This window comes from Bombus huntii, chromosome 6 (assembly GCF_024542735.1).
Source record: "Bombus huntii isolate Logan2020A chromosome 6, iyBomHunt1.1, whole genome shotgun sequence".
NCBI classification, from domain to species: Eukaryota; Metazoa; Arthropoda; class Insecta; order Hymenoptera; family Apidae; genus Bombus; species Bombus huntii.
Genome location: NC_066243.1, coordinates 3825526 through 3846415, shown reverse-complemented (window position 1 = coordinate 3846415; position 20890 = coordinate 3825526). Strand labels below are relative to the sequence as shown.

Sequence of the window (20890 nt, the reverse complement as noted above, 5' to 3'; positions counted from 1 at the left end):
CGAGACAAAACAACAATATGATTTGAATTGTCCTCTACTCATGTGCCGCTACAACCCTTTGAGCGCTATAAGCGTGATATAAAAGACGTATGGATGTTATCCACCTCACATTCTGATGATTTCGTTGAAACAAAAGATATTAATTATCAAACTGGCAAAACAAAGCGAAAACCAAAGTGTGTAGCAGACTACAATGCCTTGATGGACGCAGTTGATAAAATCAATATGATTTTGATTTCACTTCACTGCTTTTGAAAAAGCACAAAATGGTTATAAAAAATATTTTGTCCTCCTCTTAGACCTTGCTATATATAGTGCATATATTCTTTAGAAAAATGCTAATAATAAAACTGGAATACTTGAAAAATTTTCATCTGCTTCTCATAAAAGATATTTTGCAAAAGTACCCACCACACAGAGTGAAGGCTAAAAGAGGAAGAGTTCATTTGGACGACCTTCCATTTCGGTTAATGGAGAGGCATTTCCCTACATCTGCATAACTAAAGAAAATAATAAACATTCTTCACGACGAAGATGCGCTGTTTGCACGAAACATAATCGCAGGACTGACTCGTGTTACGAATGCAAAAAATGTAACATTGGTTTATGTATTGAACCCTGCTTTGATATTTACCATACAATACAAAATTATTAAATTTTCAATTTAAAAGATATAATTTCAAACTTTTATATCGTTCATGTTATTATTGCTTAATGAAATAAATGGTTATTAAAGCTTTTGAGCTCACTACATAATTTATTTTAGTTACAATCGATATATTAGGTCATCCCATAAGTTCGTGCCGACTTTTGTGTATACATTTCATGTGTCGATTTATAAACATACGGCGATAAAGGACCAATGCACTTGAGCTTAGCTGATCGAGAACAGGCTAGAGCAGATTTTCGTGAGTATAAGATCGTAATATAGTGAACACAGTGACTTCTAACAGTAAAAAATCATGAGTGAAATGCGTATTCATTTTCGACATCTCATGTTATATGAATTTCGGAAAGGAAGTTCTGCAACAATTGCCACGAAAAACATATGTGCTGTTTACGGAGAAAATGCGCTTTCATCTCGCACCTGTAGGAAGTGGTTCCAACGTTTTAGAGCTGGGAATTTCTGTTTAAAAGACGAGGAACGCTCCGGGCGTCCTCCTCAGACAGACGAAGATAAAATTCGGGATCTTGTTGAAAAATCACGAAGTTTGACAGTTCAAGAGATGTCAAATGTTCTGAAAATACCTAAGACAATGATTCATAGGTGTTTAAAAAAAATAACATATATAACCGCTCGAAAAACGGCACGAACTTATGGGATGACCTAATATTTTGCAATGAAAATTTAGTCTGCTCAACTTACGCTGTTCCGTAAAAAATACGCAGCCCACGGCGCACGCTTAACGTCGGACAACGCAGCGCTCAAAGAGTTAAACAGAATCCAATCGACAGCGTATTGACAAAGCAAAACGTTCTGTGAAATTACTGCGTGACAACTTCTTCCGAGTGCTTCTGCCACAAAAGACATCACGACAAATCTTGGATGGGAAACGTTGCAGCAGCCAGTATGTTCGCTAGACATTTTCCTCCTTTGGATTATTAGATTATTTCTGATCGATGCAATACGCGTTATCCAATATCCACTTCCAATTAGTAGATGAAACACAAATATGACTCGACGACGATTGGCACTTGTCGTAGACGCGACATTTCTCCACGATGGACTTCATTAAAATGGTAACATGACTTGAAATTATAGAAAACAACGGCGTATATTTTGACCGAAAAACTGGCTGTATTTCCTTTTTAATAAATTTTCAATTTCGCTGAAGAATTTAGGTTATTCATTTTTTTATCTAGTAGATAATTCTTAGACACGTGATGTACGTTTTGCTTATATCCTTCGCGTTTTTATTATGAAAAATCCATCCTTTATGTATGATGATTCCTTATAGGTTCCTGTGGATCCTTGGCAGGTTTACTCTGAACAATTTGTTTGTAATGTTGTGGATGAGGAACGCATTTGTGTTCGATGTACAGCGACTGATTATAAACACAGCCCTATTTTGAAGTTTGTTGTAATATTAAAACAAAAATCAGTGAAATCGCTTATATAATTTCATATTACAATATGAAAGAAAACAGAAGATACAGCAAACAGTTAAATTTTCTTCTAAAATTGTATTTCTCGTTCTGAACACATATAAACTCAATGTTAATTTCGTTACCTTCTCATTCAATATTTAGTGGATTTTCCTTTATTTTTAACTACTTTTACTAATCTGCCAAGCACGCTATCCGCTAACTTATTTAAAGTTCCGTTTCGAATATCCGCCCAAGTTGCGCGATATTTTTCACAGGTAGCTTTCTCTGATTGTAAACTTTCGTATTCTATCCGGAAATTTTGAAAGCTTCAAAGTCGCTCCAGTCTCGCTGAAAAATTGTCTTTTGTCTCTTATTTCGCCAATGAAAGACAATAATTCGCCATGTACCATTGCTTCCTTTCCCATAGCGTTCAATCTACCCTTTACAAACACAACTTCACTGAACAATATTCAGACATGAACAATGGTTTCTTGGAAATATCGAAGAAATAATGCGGAAAATACGTTTGAGTCTGCAATTATTCACAGCACTGTACGCGTAGTACATGTTCAGAGTACGAATCAATAAACTTCGCCAGCGTTCAGAATCTTATTTCGAGCGTTCATTTCCAAGACATAATGATTTCCGTGTATATAACAAACACAAAAGCTGTATCGATGGTACAGTGAATGCAGCGTAGTACAAGTGCTCGTACTTCGTTATTTATTCAGAATTATATTCCACACTGATATAGTACACTGATACTGTTCAAAATCTACTAATATACCTCTTGTGCTTTATCGTGCACGCAAGCAAAGCTGCATCCATTCACTGTATCCCTTGGCTATCGACATGATCGTGGCTAATAGTAACTGCGGCTTCGTCAACGTTTACTGTCAACTACTCGTGTGTGTTAAACTTTCTATTTGAATGTACCCTCGATCCCATACAGCTTCGTAAAAAGAATGAAAAGGGGTTAGGTGAAGCAGAGGAGCATGTTACCAACAACAGTACCAGTTTCTCTTCGACATTGTGAACGCGTAGAAATGTTGGGTATTGTTATCCTGTTTTCCAGCTGCTATTTTTCTACAACAGTATGACCAATCTCCTTGCAAAAAGAATCTCGTAATTCGAGTACGCGTACGTTAACGTGTTTTTCGAATGAAATTTTTGCAGATATTTTATGGAATGATTAATTGTCTATGGTGCACATTTGGGAAACACCGAGATATAGACAGTATCAATATGACATGGCCGTGTGTGTTTTAGTGCTAATATTTTACTGCTATTAATGTAAATATTGTGTATGTAAATATTAAACGTAAATATTGTAGAGAAGAATAATTCATCTCAACCGGGATATACACACCCGTCCTTCAATTTACGCGAATGAAAGTGAAAATGCAAATAAAGTTTGTCAGTACAAAAGAAAAAAAACGTACATATACAATGACTTACTAGTAATGTCATTAAACGTAATGCGATTGAGTATACCAGTTGAGGGATCAGTGTACAAATACAGATTAATATTAGAATTATATTATATGTAATATATGTAGAAATTTATATTAGAAATATATTATATATCGTATTATAACATAAATTCTTAACATTAATTTTATCCACCAAAGCATCCACGAATTATATATAACATAAATTCGTAAAATTAATTTTATCCACTGAATCTCCTACGAATTTGATTTTTCAAAATACTTTATGCTGATTTCAAATATTTATCACGTATTTTCGCTTATTATTTATGACGATATCGCGGATGCTTTTGTATTTGCAAAAGGAAAAGGAAGAGGTAGACAGAATGTACGTAGCGACCTAATGATTTCCTACGTGTATAACGTGATAACTATATTTTAGTGGCGCCTTACCTATATTGATAAAGTTGATCAGTAGCTGCTTCTTTTTTGAAAATATTTTCTTAGAACTGAGGACTCGGAGGCCTCGGGACTGAGAACTGATTTTACATATTTCTTAGCATCTCACAATTTTGCTAGCGATTTATCAATCTTATGACTAATCTAAATGACTCTTCAATTGCACATGCACCAGCTTGCCTAGAAAAATATAAGTGATGATTTCGTGTACCAAATATTATATCAATAATATAAATCAATAATATAAAAAATATAAATCATAAGGAAACGAATAAGTATATATTCCTTTTCTGCGAGGAAGGTTTTGTCAGCGAGAACAAAGCTAATCTACCAAGACAATTGTCGCGTTTCCACGATATTCTCGTTCCACTATCTCTCAATTATCTCTGAAGCGCCAAAGAAACCGCAACGAAAGCAAACAACAAAGAACGGACGACTTTACGTTTTACGTTTCAACGATACTTCGATAGACCGCGATGAAATTTCTTTTTCGTCCAGCCGACGATGATTATTTCGACGGGAAAGTGAAGGCGACGGCCGAGTCACATCGTCGTCGAGGGCGAGGGATGAGAAATTGAAATCGATAGGCGAAATTGAATACTTAATTGGACTGGGGGACTCGTCAAATGCATCTACGTAACCTAACGCGCTGCATTACACGCCCCTGACGATATTATACGTGAAAATCAACAGCGCCATCCTAAACGACGCAGCAATACGATATAAATATGATAACAACGTTATCGCGATTAACTGTATAGCTGCGTAAACGATATTCTCGTTAACCGTCAAAGCTGCTCGATTTTCGACTGTCAAATTCGTTTCGAATAAAAGAAAATTTTCCAATATCCTGGTAGCGAAATCGCACGTGTCGCTCGATAGAAATTAATCGCATTTTTACGGATGTTACGCACAGTGGCTACTATACGGAAAACTTAGAAAATCGCCACTTGGGAAACTTTTATACATGGTATGTTTTTTTTAAGTACACACACGCGATTACTTCTCTAAGTATCGAAAATACGAGAAGATGTTACGAACAGAGGTTGTATGGTATCGGAGCAGACATAATCCGGTGTAATTAGCTTTTTTGTAGACAGCTAAGTAGAGGTCATACGAAGGTGACACGCTTTTCCTTTTTCTAATGGAATCGTATAGTTTATATAGGTATTTCCTACAAAAAAGAAGTTAACTTATTTGTGTGGAAAAGTTATTTTAGTTTAGAAGATGTTTTAACTTGAATTTGTGAAATTTAACGTTTGAATATGTACAAGGTGTTCCGAAAATTGTGGAGCTTTGTGGGCAGGAGATGAGTACGTTCTTAACGAATATTCAAATTCAGCTTTTTTTAAATGGAGATAATCTTCGGAAGCTTCTTTCCGCTTGTACTAAAATTTTTCAAATAGCTTGTATATTTAGTAAAGAATTAGTGTACTGAAGAATTAGCATATTAAATAGGCGTTGAAAACTATTCCACCGAATGTTGAGACTGTTCATATAATGGATAATTGGACTCTTTTGTGCAGAAACCTACCTACCTATAATGACCTAAAACCGAGAAAAGTTAGTTTAAACATTTTGATTTTCAACACAATTCAGCTTCGCCTATATCGAGTGTATTTTATTTCTGCTCTTTGTTTCGCAATATTTTTTTCTTTTTCCGTGGCTGATTAAATAGCGTGTAACGTAGTTAATATTATTTTAAATATTGCTTACTTTTTGTGGATTGGTATTATTCAGGAAATTCGATTATTATCCGCATCAAAATCAAGGCGTTCTACGTTGAAGCCATTTGCGACTCGAACAATCCTTCTGTCGCTAATTAAAATTATCGTAGAAATGTACACAATCTGCTGGAACGAGATGCGTCGTTTCTCGTAAATTTTTAAACCTTTGCACTTGAGAGACGGTGTTGTACTTCAGAGGTGACAGTCTCTTTATGCTAGATTTCGACATCTCCAATTAGTGAGTGCAACATTGCTTCGTAAATTGATTGCTTACCTCTTTATGTTCTTTGTTAAGAAGTGTAAAGTGTTAGACTTTAAAAATGGAGATAAAATATTTTATCCCATATCCGTCCGAATTATGGCGAAAGTATTATAGTTTAGAAATCCTCAAAAAATGATTTTCAGAAGTGAAATTAGCTCAAATAAAAATGAACTTGGTTTTAAACTGTTGAAAAATGAGATCAATTATATTCAAGAATGCATCTTAGCGAATGCTTCATAAATTATCGTACAAAAAATAAAATACAGAAATTAATATTACACGATCATATTCTCAAAGATGTAAATATAGATAAACTATTGGAATATGATACTTTTGTAAGTTAATTTGTATATAAAATTTTACGTTAGCTGTGATACACGCGTCACATACACGCTAAATCATCCAAAGTAGCTGCTACGCTCGACCAAAGAAGTCCTCGAGTGCGAAAGGTTAAGTTTCTCCTCTGACACGAATTTGCCATTCGGTCATAATATCTGTTGAGAATCGTGGATCTTAGTCGCTGAAATAAATGTATAGGAACACTCACATTACATGTAGAAATGATATTAAAATAGTTTCATATTTTTGTAATATGTGATTTACAAGACACTAGATAGATAAACATTGTACGCGTCTCAGCACTCCTTTTCTCACGCCATCTTTTTCTGCCACCATACGTACGAAACATTGCATTCTTCTGTTTTACGAGATGCTGCGCACGCACATACTTCCACACACTCATACTCATATATGTGTGTCACTTCACGCGGCTAATCCAGTGTAGCACACAAAAGTACACATATCTCAATAATATCGCTAAATAGAAGCGTCCATAATGTTAGAACATTTGTCGCCAGTAACTTTCTTTAGATTTGTTAGAAAATAGATGTGTGTACATCTGTATTGTACGAGCGAGGAATGAAAGAGAGCAAGACGAAAGGAAAACGCCATGAGACGAACGCATCGCGTATGTATTGAACGAATAAGTGTGCAATATACAAATTCATTCCTGTTTGAGATGTGTAAGAGAATAGAGCGGTGTACGTTAATACTTTATTAGTTAATACTTAATAAGTTATTATGTTCTATATAAATTTTGTATTTAATAAAACGTTATATATTGTTATTATAACAATATTTACCATTTCAAAAGCATTGGACGATTATTATGGGCGATCACGTGGTTTGCAAGCTTCCTGCAAAGTAACTATACAACCAAAAAGGAACTAAGGCTCGATATTTTTAATAATTTTACAATATAAGGGTCGTTGTATATGTTGGAAATTTTTAGATAACAGGTGTGTTTAACTAATCTTTCGTAATTTTGAAGATTGGTTCTACATAACAGAGTTCAACTGTCTGTTTAAACTCTTTTCCGAGAATGATGAAGCGTATGGAAATAATAGTTATTAATAATACTTATCCAGCTTTGGAAACATATTCGCACGCTCCATTAACGCTGAACAATTGCAAACGATAAATCATCGATCTTTCTTATATCTATGAGATAGCTATCGCAAGTATGCAACAAGGTTGTTATCCGATTTCTCGTTGCATGCGATAAATCATTGGGAAAAAATAGTAATCAGGTTGCCAGTATCGATATCCCGCGGTACGCGTCGCCGATGATTAATATTCATCGTTCTGCGGATGCTTAGAGCGCGATGCCATACGCTACAAGATAAACGATCAGCGAAAAGCGCGCCGCACAAAGCGCTTGCAAGAATATTGACCTATCTAGAATGCGAACTGCAAGGCGTCGCCGTTGCATATTCAACCGAGCTATCGAACTCGAATGCGTGTGATGGGCCACGTGCTTCCTGCATCGGCCTTTGTCACGTGAATCTCACAGTCGCGTCGCGTTATCCATCGTCGTGAGATCGATGACGCCTGCCTGGTCGAGCAAGCCCGTGTTCATCCAGATCAATGTATTAGGTTGTCCGAAAAGTTTCTTTCGTTTTATAAGGGAATAATAGACGCACAATGTTTTTTGTTTTATATTAGTTTATTGAACTATGCACGAACATAATAATAGAAATAGAACGAAATGGATCATACCTAATTCAATAAAATAATATTTTTTTTTATTTATTTATTTATTAAAATTACAATCAATTCTCGCGTTGAGAATTTTCAGTAATTTTTTTGGCGTGGCGCAGTGACATGGCTGATTATTTATAATAAGTTAATACTTATTATAGATAAGTATAATTTATAAGTGAGCGTTATAAATAAGTGAATATTACTTAATTTAGGTAACTAATTGAATCTAGCGTTTAGGTCTAGCGGGTAGTGCCTCTTCAGCCTGCGAATCTGGTCCGTCGTATCAAGTAGCCCAGTGATTAGGGGGTTTCGGTGTTTGTTGACTCTTTTGCTATATCTGTCGCTAATAAAATAATATAAAACAGAAATTGTTGTTCATCTATTATCACCTTATGAAACGAAAGAAACTTTTCGGACAACCTAATATCATAATCTGGAATACGTACGTGTAACAGCACAGTATAATATTTATAATATTATAAATACATATAAAAAAATCGTACAATATAAATCATTCGAGATATTAAAGTTCCATCGCTTTTTAATAATACTTTTATCGATACAATCGCGTGATGTAGTCTTCAACAAGTCATCTTTTCGTCACTTCGTCATCTGTTTCAGAAGTTACATATATCAGGGCTTCTTCTAATTTCATTTAGGATTTTCATAGCTCGATTTTATACGTCGATTTTATACTCTTGGCCTTCGTTATCTTTATACGGACATGCAATTACCGATCGTATTTATTCTCAAACTCCTACTTTTTTCATAATTCGATGGAATATCTTTGTCTCGAAAGCACAATTGTCCGTGAACGACTTTCAGTTGTTAATGGTTTTCTTCTGCGGCTATTGTCGTCTCGCTTTTAAAGAAAACTGATTTTCATAGAGCGCCAGAGCAATTCTTGTCGTCGCTATAAGACTAAGGAAGACCGAGAACCGCGTTAAAGCGATGCAGTCATTTAGAAGCGAACGAACAAAGCCTGGGAAATTGCTTGCAAATCTCGGAATAAAATGCGATACAGGCTCTACAAATTTGCAATTATCTAGAAGGTTTAGAGGATTTAAGCAATTAAATTATCGAATGCAATGCTACTAGAATACAGAGTGTCTCTCGCGAAGCAATGTGACGTTAAACTTACACACGCAAAAAGAAAAGATTAAATTATATAATAAATTCTGTATTTCTGCATTTACAGAAGAGTTATAGCTGTATATACAGGGTGGTTGGTAACTGGTGGTACAAGCGGAAAGGTGGTGATTCTACGCGATAAAAGAAGTCGAAAATATAGAATAAAAATTTTTCGTTTGAGGCTTTGTTTTCGAGAAAATCGACTTTGAATTTTCGCTCGGTACGCGTGCACTTTATCACGTCTCGTTATAACGTCTCGATGGAAAAATTAAAAAAAAAATTTTTATTCTATATTTTCAACTTCTTTTTTACCAACCACCCTGTATATATATATGATCTAAAAATTTGTAAGATTCTTTAACACATTTTACACTTCCCTTTCAATCTTAACATTATTTAAGGTGGATATAATTTATTTAGATCTTCCAGCTATATTTTTGTTTATTTATTTTGCTTATTTCTTGCCATTTTTTAATTCTTCGAATTATAATACAAGTGTAAAAGAAATTAATTTTCACTGGCACATACTGTAGATACTAGTTGAGTTTTTATTATTCTTCGTTATTTTCTAATTATTCTTGTTATCTGATAGTATCATGAAGCGTTATGGTAGTTTCCCAAAAATAATTGCAAGAAACGTTTAATGTAACACATTATAGAATTAACAAATTATAATTATATAATTAATAGTAAATTATAGAAATATTCGTGAGAAGTTGCGATTATTATTTAGAAATTTAATAAAATCTGTAAAACAATACATATATCTGTATTTAACAATTAATATATAAAATCAATATATTATATTTCCTTTGTTTATTACGCGGTTTCGATCACATTTCGTACAGAATCTACGTGTCAGCGGAAACACGGTTCAATTCCTCTTTTACGACGGCTGTTCATCTATCTTCGAATTGAAATCTTCGTAGGGTAGAATTCTTATCATCCACGATAAATAAAATGTTTCAATATTCCTCTGAATCTGATATTTCGTCCAAATATTGAAAGTTATACATATTTCGAACGACAAAATATCTTCGATGTCCGTGATTTTACTATTTGCAAAATATATGTCCTTGTAAATTCGCAAATATCTTTCAATAATGTAATAATGTGAAGAAATTTTATGTGCTAAAATATGTTCGTGCCTGTAATATTTTAAATTATTCATGCTTACAGAAACATAACTAAAACTTAAAAAATAAAGAAATCGATATTTCGAAAGCTAATTGCATTAATAAAAAGAGAAAATTATCTTCATATTGGGTCAAGAAATGTTTACCAATAACTTTGTTATTGATAAAATTATCATTAACAAAATAATTAGAAACATCGAGTCTTCTCCCATCTATTAGGCATTTTCATCGAGATGCTCGAAAAACGGGAAAATGGGTTAATGTTCGAGATACAGAATATATTTATATACTGCTAAAAATTACCTTTCATCAACTATTAACAATATAATATATAATATAATATATTTTAACTATTAACTGTATAATATTAAAAATATATTATATTAACTATTATAAAAATATATTAACTATTAACTGTATAATAATAAAACTGCATAAACTGATCTACTTGTAGATTTCCATTTCTGATTCTTCGTAACTTCATTATCTATATACATATTATACATGTTATGTATAACTGATATCCATTCATTTGTAGACTTTTCTATTAATTATTAATTGTATAATACTAAAAATATATTATATTAACTATTATAAAAATATATTAACTATTAACTGTATAATAATAAAATTGCTTAAACCGATCGACTTGTAGCCTTCCACTTTTGATTCTTCATAATTTCATTATCTACATACATATTATACATGTTATTTATGCTATAAGTGAGATATCCATTCACTTTTAGAATTTTCTACTAACTAACTGTATAATAATAAAATTGCATAAACCGATCGACTTGTAGATTTCCATTTCTGATTCTTCGTAACTTCATTATCTATATACATATTATACATGTTATTTATGCTATAAGTGAGATATCCATTCACTTTTAGAATTTTCTATTAACTATTAACTGTATAATAATAAAATTGCTTAAACCGATCGACTTGTAGCCTTCCACTTTTGATTCTTCGTAATCTATATATCTAGACTTTTCTCTCTTCTTCTTCCTACCTTCGTTAATTACATATACTATAAATATTACAAAATACTATTTACTATATATACTACAAATAAGACACTCGTTAACCTGGAGAATTTTTCCTTGACTTTTCATAGCTTCCTTAACTATATATAGTATAAACGATATATACATTGATTTCTATACTTTCTTCTTCCACTTTTCATGACTTCATTAATCAAGACTATTATTTATCGCAGGACGGCCACGCTGACGAGCGCAGAGGACCTAGCGAATGTAGGAAGCCCGCTGAGGGAAGCTTCGCCGCGGCCGGAAGTACGAGTGGTCGCTCCATCGCATCGACCGCCTCCTGCCCTCGCCACGGTCAACAACACGAACAACGCCAGTAACGGATCTGCGAATCGCAAATCGGTCAGCATACTGCTGCCCGAGCAGTCGAGTGGATGACCCGAGCAGCAGCACGGCTTTGTGCATCGTTGCGACAAGGAGCCGCCATCGATTTAGGAATCCAGCAAAAGAAAAGCGGCCGCTACGGCAACGAAGAGAAAGGCGGAAGCAACGATGACGAGGCTCGATTGCGCGACGAACACCCGGCATCCGAGATTTGTCGGACGATCGTGGTGCTCGAGTTTCGAAAGCGGCAAGCATCGGTCACGGCGTGATGCCCGCTTCCAGCCAGATCTGGCTGCCACGCCGTGACGATGATCGCGCGCAATTACCACGGCCGTTCGTTCTTGGCAGTCAGATCTCTGTCGCGAGCAAGGGGTTCGGCGATATCAGACTCCGCGGCTGTGTGAATTAAAACGGAGTAGACGGCCGGACGAGCTAAGTTAATTCGCGTTATTGGCAAACGTTCGACCATCGGCATCGCCCCGCCAGCCCAAATTGCTGGATAATTCACGCTGCCGGCGTGATAGCCGAGACAACGACAATTTGTCCAACCGTAGTCGCTTTCAAACTGCTACTAGTTCGTTCGTTTTATGTCTCGTAGATCGGCCCGTCTTCCTTCTTTTTCTTTTTCCTCCCTTTCGTTTCTTTCGGTTCGAGCCAGCACAGCGCTGCTATTTCTGTCGCATCGTGAAGACCACGAGAGGAAACATGATGAGTCGATTCGAAGGACGCTTGTAAGTGGCAAAGATTCGAGAGTCTTGACTTTTTAGTGGAATACGTTGCCCGTACTAATGAAAACACTGCAGTGTGCAGTTTAAGAGCAAATTGATTCATTGTTTCTTGGTGTATGTCGGTTATTCAATCGATGAAATTGAGTTTGCTTTACAATCGAGAGGAGGAGCACGTAAAATTTCGATCAAATTAGTGCATAAAGTTTCTTTTCCTCTTTGAAAAACTCGTTTCTTGCCACTCGCAGTGTTTTCTACAAGCGCTCTTCAATCTTTCTTACTTTCCTGTTGCGTCGCTTGACCATACGAAACAATTGAAAAAGAGGCAGCCTGTGAGATTCGAAGACGCAAGTCTTTCGAAGATAGAACACAAATCTTAGAGAATACTAGTTGAACTTGCTTGATATCGATCTGCGTAACCGAGGTTATTTTTTAAATGCTCGGGAAGATAAGAAAAAGTCGTATTTCATTCTAGAATCAAATATAAAACTGATCGACAACGTATTGAATTAAAAAATTTCTCTTCTATAACAGACTTATCATGTTTCTCATCTGTGGCCTTTACGCGTATACGTGGTACGAAGGAGAAGCGTATCGAATTGCGAGGATTCTTATCAAAATCTGAACCACAAGATGCGTCTACCTTCTTTGAAAAAGCGAGACGATTAACAATTTGCCGAGGAGCAACGCGTGCTACGTCGTTGCCAACATCTCTGTAGCTGGAACGCTTTGTAGCGTCGTGTCTCTTGGTGAGACGTAATTTGTTAAACCTCGCGTGATTGGACACCGTATAAATTTAAGAAACACGATCATGTCATACGAGATACTAACGCGGACCTCTTTGTCTCTTGTTCGCTTGGAAAAGTAATTTTTTTCGAGTTACGTCGCTGGCTCTTCGAACGTGGAAGGTAGACGAATAAATGGGACAAACAAGAAATTCCGACTACTCGACAGCGCGACACGCAAAAGTCAGATTCCCTGTATTTAGAGTAATCTGCGTTCATCGATCGTCCAAGTTTAATTCTTTCGCAGTGTAAGAACACAACGAAGAGTCCCAAATTTCAAACCTAGACAACAGCTTTTTCATTAGATAATTAACGTTAAGCAAAGCGCGTGTTCGGCTTCTGACCGATGTTAACGCGTCCCGAGGATTTTTCATTGTTACGCTTTTACAGCGAAACTTTTTGGAAGTCAAGATTTTACCAAGAAAAAATTGTACCTAAGATTTGTAAATTTATTTACAAAGCGTACTGTATCGACACAAACGATACGAGAAGCAATTTTCACATTTCTATCTTCGATATCGTCAAAGTACACAGAGTTAAGATACGAAACTGTATCTCGTATGCCGAAAACTATCTGCCAGCTTGTCGACGTTTACATTGTGAAAGGGTTAAGCTGTCCCTATCGATCGAAAGGAACTCGCGCGATATTTCGAAAGATTCCTCTCTCGCAAGACTCTCGTTTCAAGCCAAGCGAGAGACCGAGTCGGCCATTCTCTGCGCGAAAGTCCGCGGAAGCTTCGAAACGACGGTCTTCAAGAACAGGAATTGAGATCGCGAATGGATAGGATTTCGTTGAAATCGATCGCCTGTCGTTAGCCGACACGAAATGCAAAAGATCGACGCGTTGACCCTTCGGCTGCGTCTTCGCTGAAGCAACGACGAGGACCTGTCGATCTATGTTTGTGGAAGATGTGGCGCTCGTTGTCCAATGTCTCTGTCAGTAACGAAAGTTGCTGCTTGTTGCCCATTTCCAAAGATCAGAGAAAAATAAGAAACGCGTAGCAAAACAACAGGCAACAACAGGAGGTTCCTCGTTGTGTTGCTTCGGCGGAGACGTGGCTTTTGGCTTTGGACCTAAGCGTACAACGCATAAACCTTGCCTTCATTCTGTTTGTAATTTTTAACGAACAATTCCACGATGTTTGCGTAACGCTGTACGTAGAATCGCTCCGGATATCCCTCGTTTTCCTCGTTGAATTTCACGGCGATGATTCGGATAATCGGCTGATCCGATCAGTGCGAAACCTTTCATTTGTTATCGCTTGTAACGCTTCTTGAAGACGATGGCGAATAAGAATTCAACCGTGTAGTTTAAGTTTCTAAAGCCAGTATTAATGGATCGTTGGTAAATTTCCGCGTCGCTACGAAGACGAAGAATCGAGCGGTTTAAATGTTCATGCTCACTGACAATCTACCGGACGAGTATCTGAATCAGCTTGTTTTCGTGTTCGATTGCACGCCGAGACAAGAATACGGGAAACTGGGATATGTTTGCAGAAAGATCGCAAAATTGTCGAGAAGCCAGATACAATGTCGAAACGAATTACTCCTCTGTTCGAGTCGAACGATTTTAACACTAGAATTCCCAGAGTGGCGAAAATGACCAATTTACGATCCTTTAGAAATAATTCTGTAGATTGGCGAAGCAGTAGTTTTGGAATTTCCAGTGATTCTTTGTAAAATGTATGGACAAAGTGGCCTTTTGCCTCCAATTATGTACAATTTTCTATATCTGTTACTTTCGCTCCTTTGGTACAGGTCTCATATTTGATCGTGGGTTGTTCTAGTGTTAAAGAATTCGAAGTACGATGGACGTGATACTGTCGAATGTACTCAACGTTTCCCCATCAGAACTTTAGATACGACAATCAATGGACCCCGAGGAATCATTCGCAACGAATTGATCCGTTCTTCGTTGCGACCACTAGACTGGCCATGTGCTTTCGAAAAAGAGCGGCGGGAAAGTTGCGCGAGATTAGGAAAAAAAAAAAGAGATTTCGAGAAATCGAAGGAAATCCATGCTTATACATTCGCAAAGAAACATCGACTGCTATTCGACTGTATGTAAACTTATAAATGTCATTCCACTGTTGCTGCAGCAAGTTGCGTCGAAGATGAGAAATCAATTTTACACGGTGCATTCGTGATTTACTTAGAATAGTTGAACGTTCCGCGGCGATAGAAGAATATTATTCCCCGTTTGTTTCAGCATCGGTACAATAAACGTTCTTACGTGTGTAAGAATAATAATCGAGTCGTTGCGCCGATATGACTCGCGCGTCATCGTCGAACATGCGTCTGCGAAAAAGCACGACGCGAACGAAACGTGCTCAGAAATTAGATTAAAAGGCAGTTTTCTCTGATGAAGAAAAACAAAGGAGAGAAAAAGAAGAATGAACATCAGCGAAGGTCTATAAAGATAGTCGAACGATGGAGGAAGAACGTTTCAAACTCTTTCGTTTGTCACATTTTAGATAAATTAACGAATTTCACCATCTTGATAAGATCTAGCGCTATCTTTGCCCACGATAATACACCACACATACACACAAATAACGCTTAGGTGAAATTAATCGAGAAAAAGAGACTTCTAGGATTCGTTGAAAAATTCCTTCGATGGTGCTTCGTGGATTAGTGCTTTGATGAAAAATTAAATCGAAGACACATGGTTGGACGACTACTTCGAGTAGGAAATTATCGTGGGCTCTAATTACACGTATAGTCTTTAAGATTCTAGACTTAAGATAACGCATACGAGTCGCTCACGATTCGCCTGTCTGCTCGGTGGCCGCGATCAGCTGGAAACTGCTAAGAAATTAGCTCGACCGATCGCCTAAGTTTTAGCTTCGCCAGACCAACAGCACATTCTCTCGATTCGCCGGAACTTGCGGTCGGAACCATCGTTCGACTCGATATTCGGCTTTTAATCGCCAAAGGGCAATTGGAACCGCGACCGAGCAGACACCAGCAGATTTTAAATAAGACTCTAGTCCTGTAAATACGTAGCTAGACGAAAGGTGAAACGAGAAAACGATCGGCGGAACTGTTGGCCTGAGAACATAATCTTGAGACACGAAGTGTAAAATGTTTGTGGTTCGCATGGAGATTAAGCCGTCACTTTGTATCTTGAATTTTGCAAAACAAGCTATTCCACTCTGACGACTGGTCGCGACCGTTTCGTCGAATGACGAGGTTCGTAAGCGAGGAAGGCAATTTCGAAGACCGAAATTTCGCTCGATCAACCGAACAAAATATAAATATAAAATGGAAGAATTATAATTTGAGAATGCTTGCAACTGCAGAGGAGCGCGTAATATTTAAAATTCAAAATCGACTAATATAATTTCATTATTTTTGTCGGGTGCTTTGTGCGAGCATGTACGTCATCTACTGATTCTTCTAATTTAACTACATTGGTTACTACGTGCAGGTGAATTAAGTTTATCGACTCTGCAACCGCGGGCGATTTTCCGAATTTCCCTTACAGAACCGCGAACGAGCTTTTGGTCTATGCTGTATTTTAATCCATATCTTCTCTATTTTATCGTATGAAAATTTTCAATAGTATACAAAAATAATGTCTTTTTCTTTTTCTTCCATTCTGCGTATCAAAGATCCCGCCACGAGATCTAAACGCCCCGAACGAGAGTTTATCTTTTGCACCAGAAGCGTTATTTCATACAATACACGCGTCTGTTGCGAGAAATCTAATTCTTAAAGACATAGTCGATGAGATATAACGTACGTTCAAATACGAAACACGATTGAACCCAGGAGAAGTATCGTTTAGCATTGCTCGGATGTTGCACAAACTCGAAGCAACACGATGATCGCGTGGAACGCGATTTCCACGTCGCCCGCGGTTGGACCGTCGAACACGCTCGTAAACAGATACATTTTCCATCAAAAATACATCTCCATGCTGTCGTACATATATCGTTGCTCAAGAACAAGAGAAAAAAAAGAAAGAAAGAAAAAACAAGCTGATACTTTGGAGTGGGCCGAGAAGATCAAAGCTGTTTTACCAACTGCATTTAATCCCGCGCGATCGTGCAGAATCCGGCCGCTAGCCACAAACATGTTACGGAAGAGGAAGAACACTGGTTTCTGATATATCCGACAATATATTTACATTAATCGTAACGGTCTAGTACACGTTCTCGTATGTAGCTCGCTGTATGGCGATTGTTCATGCACCCGTAGGGAAGACTGGCGAGAGGAAGAGACGATCGTGCGCAAAGTGGCGCAAAGCGGAGACGATTCGGCGCGAAGGAGCCGCGTACCAAACGCTAGATATCGGTGATCGACCTAAAATTGGTCTGCGAGCGGATAGGAAGAGACGAACGAGTGAAAGAAGGAATGGAAGATAGAAAGGAAAGAGGTCGAGGTTCATCGTGTCACATTCAGCGAGGCAAGCGCGCTTGTTCGCGCGAAATAGCGTGTGCCAAAAGATGCGTCGAATTCTTGTTTAGCGATGCGCGAAGCTCGCGAGACGTTCTCGGTCTCCGGTGCGCTTTCGATCATCCAACGACACGAATTGCGACCGAAATGATGACGAGCAGTGATTCGAAAGAACGGAAGAGAACACCTTGTTGCTAATTATTTAAGAATTATTCCTCGTCGAAGACATGTCACACACACACACACACACACACACACACACACACACACACACACACACACACACACACACACACACACACACACACACACACACACACACACACACACACACACACACACACACACAGAGAGAGAGAGAGAGAGAGAGAGAGAGAGAGAGAGAGAGAGAGAGAGAGAGAGAGAGAGAGAGAGAGAGAGAGAGAGAGAGAGAGAGAGAGAGAGAGAGAGAGAGAGAGAGAGAGAGAGAGAGAGAGAGAGGGGGGGGGGGGGGGGGGAGAGAGAGAGAGAGAGAGAGAGAGAGAGAGAGGGAGAGACAGAGAGACAGAGAGACAGAGAGACAGACAGACACACACACACCCGCTCTCTCTCTCACACACACACACCGCTCACACACACTCACGCGCGCGCACACACACACCGCTCACACACACTTGTAGAGACGCGTGACGTGATTGGAAACGCGCGACGTTATCCTCGTTATCATCGAATCGAAGAAGCTTCGCTGATGAAACGTATGCTCAATACGCGAATCGAATCGATGCATTCCTTTCTTCCGGGGCCGAGACGAAGCATACGGCGCGGGCTCGTGAAACGGAAGATCAGGACGCGCCTTCACGCGTCTACCTAACGTAACTTAGGCGAATGGATTTCGTTCTTTGCGGATTTAAAAGAACTAAACGACGAGACGAGACGTTCTCATTGCCCCCACCCTCTTTTTTGTTTCTGTTTATAGAGAGTGAGAGCGAGAGAGAGAGAGAGAGAGAAAAGAAAAATAAAAAAAGAAAGAAAAAGAAATATTGTGATAGAAAAAAAAAAAAGCGTAGCAACTTAAGGCGTTATTAGTTATGATTTTAAGCGATTAATTAAACTACCATTTAAGGACGCGAAGAGAGTGAAGCAACACAGGATACATCGGCCAAAAACATCGGCGATCCGCGAGGAGGATCGCGATCGATAAGCTGGACGCTCTTATCGCGCCTCCAGATGTCCGTGGCAGCGATCACCCAATCTGAACTTGTTAACGATCCTATATCAATCGCATGCACGCGATATTCGCGCGACGCTAATTATTAACTGCGATCTCTGTTCAAATATCGGTTTTATAGCTGTCGATGAAAGAGGCTGATTAAACGATACGATGGAATTACATATACAATGTACGTATTCATATATACGGTAGATGTACGATTATACTTTACATGTAACGCCGGTGGAAACTGTCCCTTTTAACCCGACCCTAAGCCCGGTTTTCCGCATGCGTCATTCCGATTTTTCTTCGTGCAAGCCGTTTCTTCTATTCTTTTTCTTTCGAAATTCAGCGCGACCGCGATGTTGCTTCAATTCCGATCGTCCAATGTTTCAAGCGACTGGTGGACAAAGCGATTTCAAAAGATCTGTCCGTCGTTCGGCGTCAGCTTCCCAAGCTCTGTGAAACAGCGAGGTGAAATCTCCTAACTTCGAGATCGAGGAGCGCTCGTAGAAAACACCGTAGATAGCAGAAGAGTCGAAGAATTTTAATTTCTTATTCGAACGTGTTCTACGTTCCAATGAAGACACTGCAGTATGACGTTTGAATGCAATTTCGCGCTCTAAATGGTCATCGACTGTGCTGGAACGCTACAGAGGAAAATGTCAATGCTGATGGACGTCAGCTAATTGTTTTTTACCTTCTGTCTGTGGCATTCAGCTTTCTTCGCACCGAAGAGGCTTTCTTACAGATACATTTTCCTTTTTCGTAAATTTGCGTAAATTAAAGTTGCATTTTTGATAAATTACATCAATGCATAGGTTCCGTTTGTTTTCCAAAATACTCGTTTCAGCCTCGCTCATGGTATTTTTTACAGGCACTCTTCGATCAATTGCAAGTGAAATCGCGTGACGTTTGTTACGGTGGGAGGTTCTCAAACATTTTGAAGAACGTTTTACAATTTCAACGCTGTTACGCCTTTTCAGAGTGGTTTTTCCACTCCACTCGATCATCCTATAGTTAACGTATCTCCTAGCTTTAAGGAAGATATTAGAAAATTATCGTTAACGTGTGTAATTTCCCGTTTTAGTGCTACGTGAAAGGTTTTCGTAAAACGTTCGAAGCGAACTTCGAATTACGCGAGAGTTCGTTCAGAAACTTTTCACTTTTTTATTCGTCAGCGTAGATCTGTTCGAAGTATTCAAACTACGAAACCGAGGTCTTCGATGAATTTTAATTAGGATAAAAAGTAACTGGAGATACGAGCGGTAGCCTAATGAGACGAGTAAGATTTCACGAGAATTATAATTGCAAAATATATTTATATGGACAGATGAATAAACTGTTCGTTAATAGCGTGGCAAAATGAAACTTCAACCTATTAATTGGCGGTTACAGATGGTAAAAAAATGTTGTATCGCGCGTTCAAAGCGTCCGATTGTAAGTAATTACATTTATCGACGATATTCTATTCTGTACTTGTTAGAAAATATCGTGAAGTTCTAGGAATCTCGATCGTCGTTGTAATTTCAAGATATTCGAGGTGAACGAGTTCGAGCAAAGAGATCGTGGTATTCGTAAAAGTAATTTCTTAATAGCCTTTCCTCGTAATTTATCGCGGGAGCATTGACCAATAATCAGTTCAGAGAAATTACGTCTCTAATGACTTCAATTATGGCCATTTGTCAGACATATGCAATCTTTCGCGTTCGCCACTTAAACAAGAATATCAAAGGAACATTTGACTTGAGAATGCCGGGAAAGTTATTTGATCTCGAATTCGCTAGCTGTCATTTCCAATTAGAATCTTCGTTCTTCCGCGATGTTAACGGGCAAACGTTGTTTTCCGAGTCGTTAACAACGCTATGAAAATTTTACACGCGAAGCGGTGTCGATAGATAATTGGCTGAAATAACATTTCATTTAAACAAACTACCGGTTACACTACAAAAACAAGCGATTGTCTCAAATGATTGCAGAGATAATTTATCGTAATAGTTCCCTAAGAAGTATACAGGTATCATACAATTTTTTACACATTCTATTCCAATAAGCGGATAAAAATAAAAAAGATCATCGAATATTTTAGAAGACCTAGACTAAGAACATCAAAGTACCAAAAGAAAAAAAAAAAAAGG

General features: G+C 37.9%; 1 protein-coding gene and 2 long non-coding RNA genes across 9 annotated transcripts in view; 1 reads left to right on the top strand and 2 right to left on the bottom strand.

Moving 5' to 3' along the window:
• The window catches only part of LOC126866591 (uncharacterized), a 210347-nt gene extending 193950 nt beyond the window's left edge, over positions 1–16397 (top strand). For all 5 annotated transcript variants that reach the window (XM_050620394.1, XM_050620396.1, XM_050620395.1 and 2 more), the window contains one exon: positions 11499–16397. In XM_050620394.1, coding sequence (XP_050476351.1) covers positions 11499–11706 — 208 coding nt within the window. In that variant the 3' untranslated portion in view covers positions 11707–16397. The remainder of the gene's footprint in view (positions 1–11498) is intronic.
• Positions 3–5858, bottom strand: LOC126866612 (uncharacterized). Of its 3 annotated transcripts, none has more exons than XR_007689968.1 (3): positions 5694–5858; positions 2232–5525; positions 3–2064 (listed from the first exon to the last, which is right to left on the bottom strand). It is a non-coding gene; the product is annotated as an uncharacterized LOC126866612 (long non-coding RNA). The 3 variants fall into 3 exon arrangements; XR_007689967.1 differs by lacking the exon at positions 3–2064 and having other exon boundaries at positions 2339–4157; positions 5019–5525; XR_007689966.1 differs by lacking the exon at positions 3–2064 and having other exon boundaries at positions 2339–4157.
• LOC126866614 (uncharacterized) lies at positions 5879–10723 on the bottom strand. The gene is made up of 3 exons (XR_007689971.1): positions 6570–10723; positions 6357–6486; positions 5879–6149 (listed from the first exon to the last, which is right to left on the bottom strand). It is a non-coding gene; the product is annotated as an uncharacterized LOC126866614 (long non-coding RNA).
• Positions 16398–20890: the final 4493 nt, after the last annotated feature.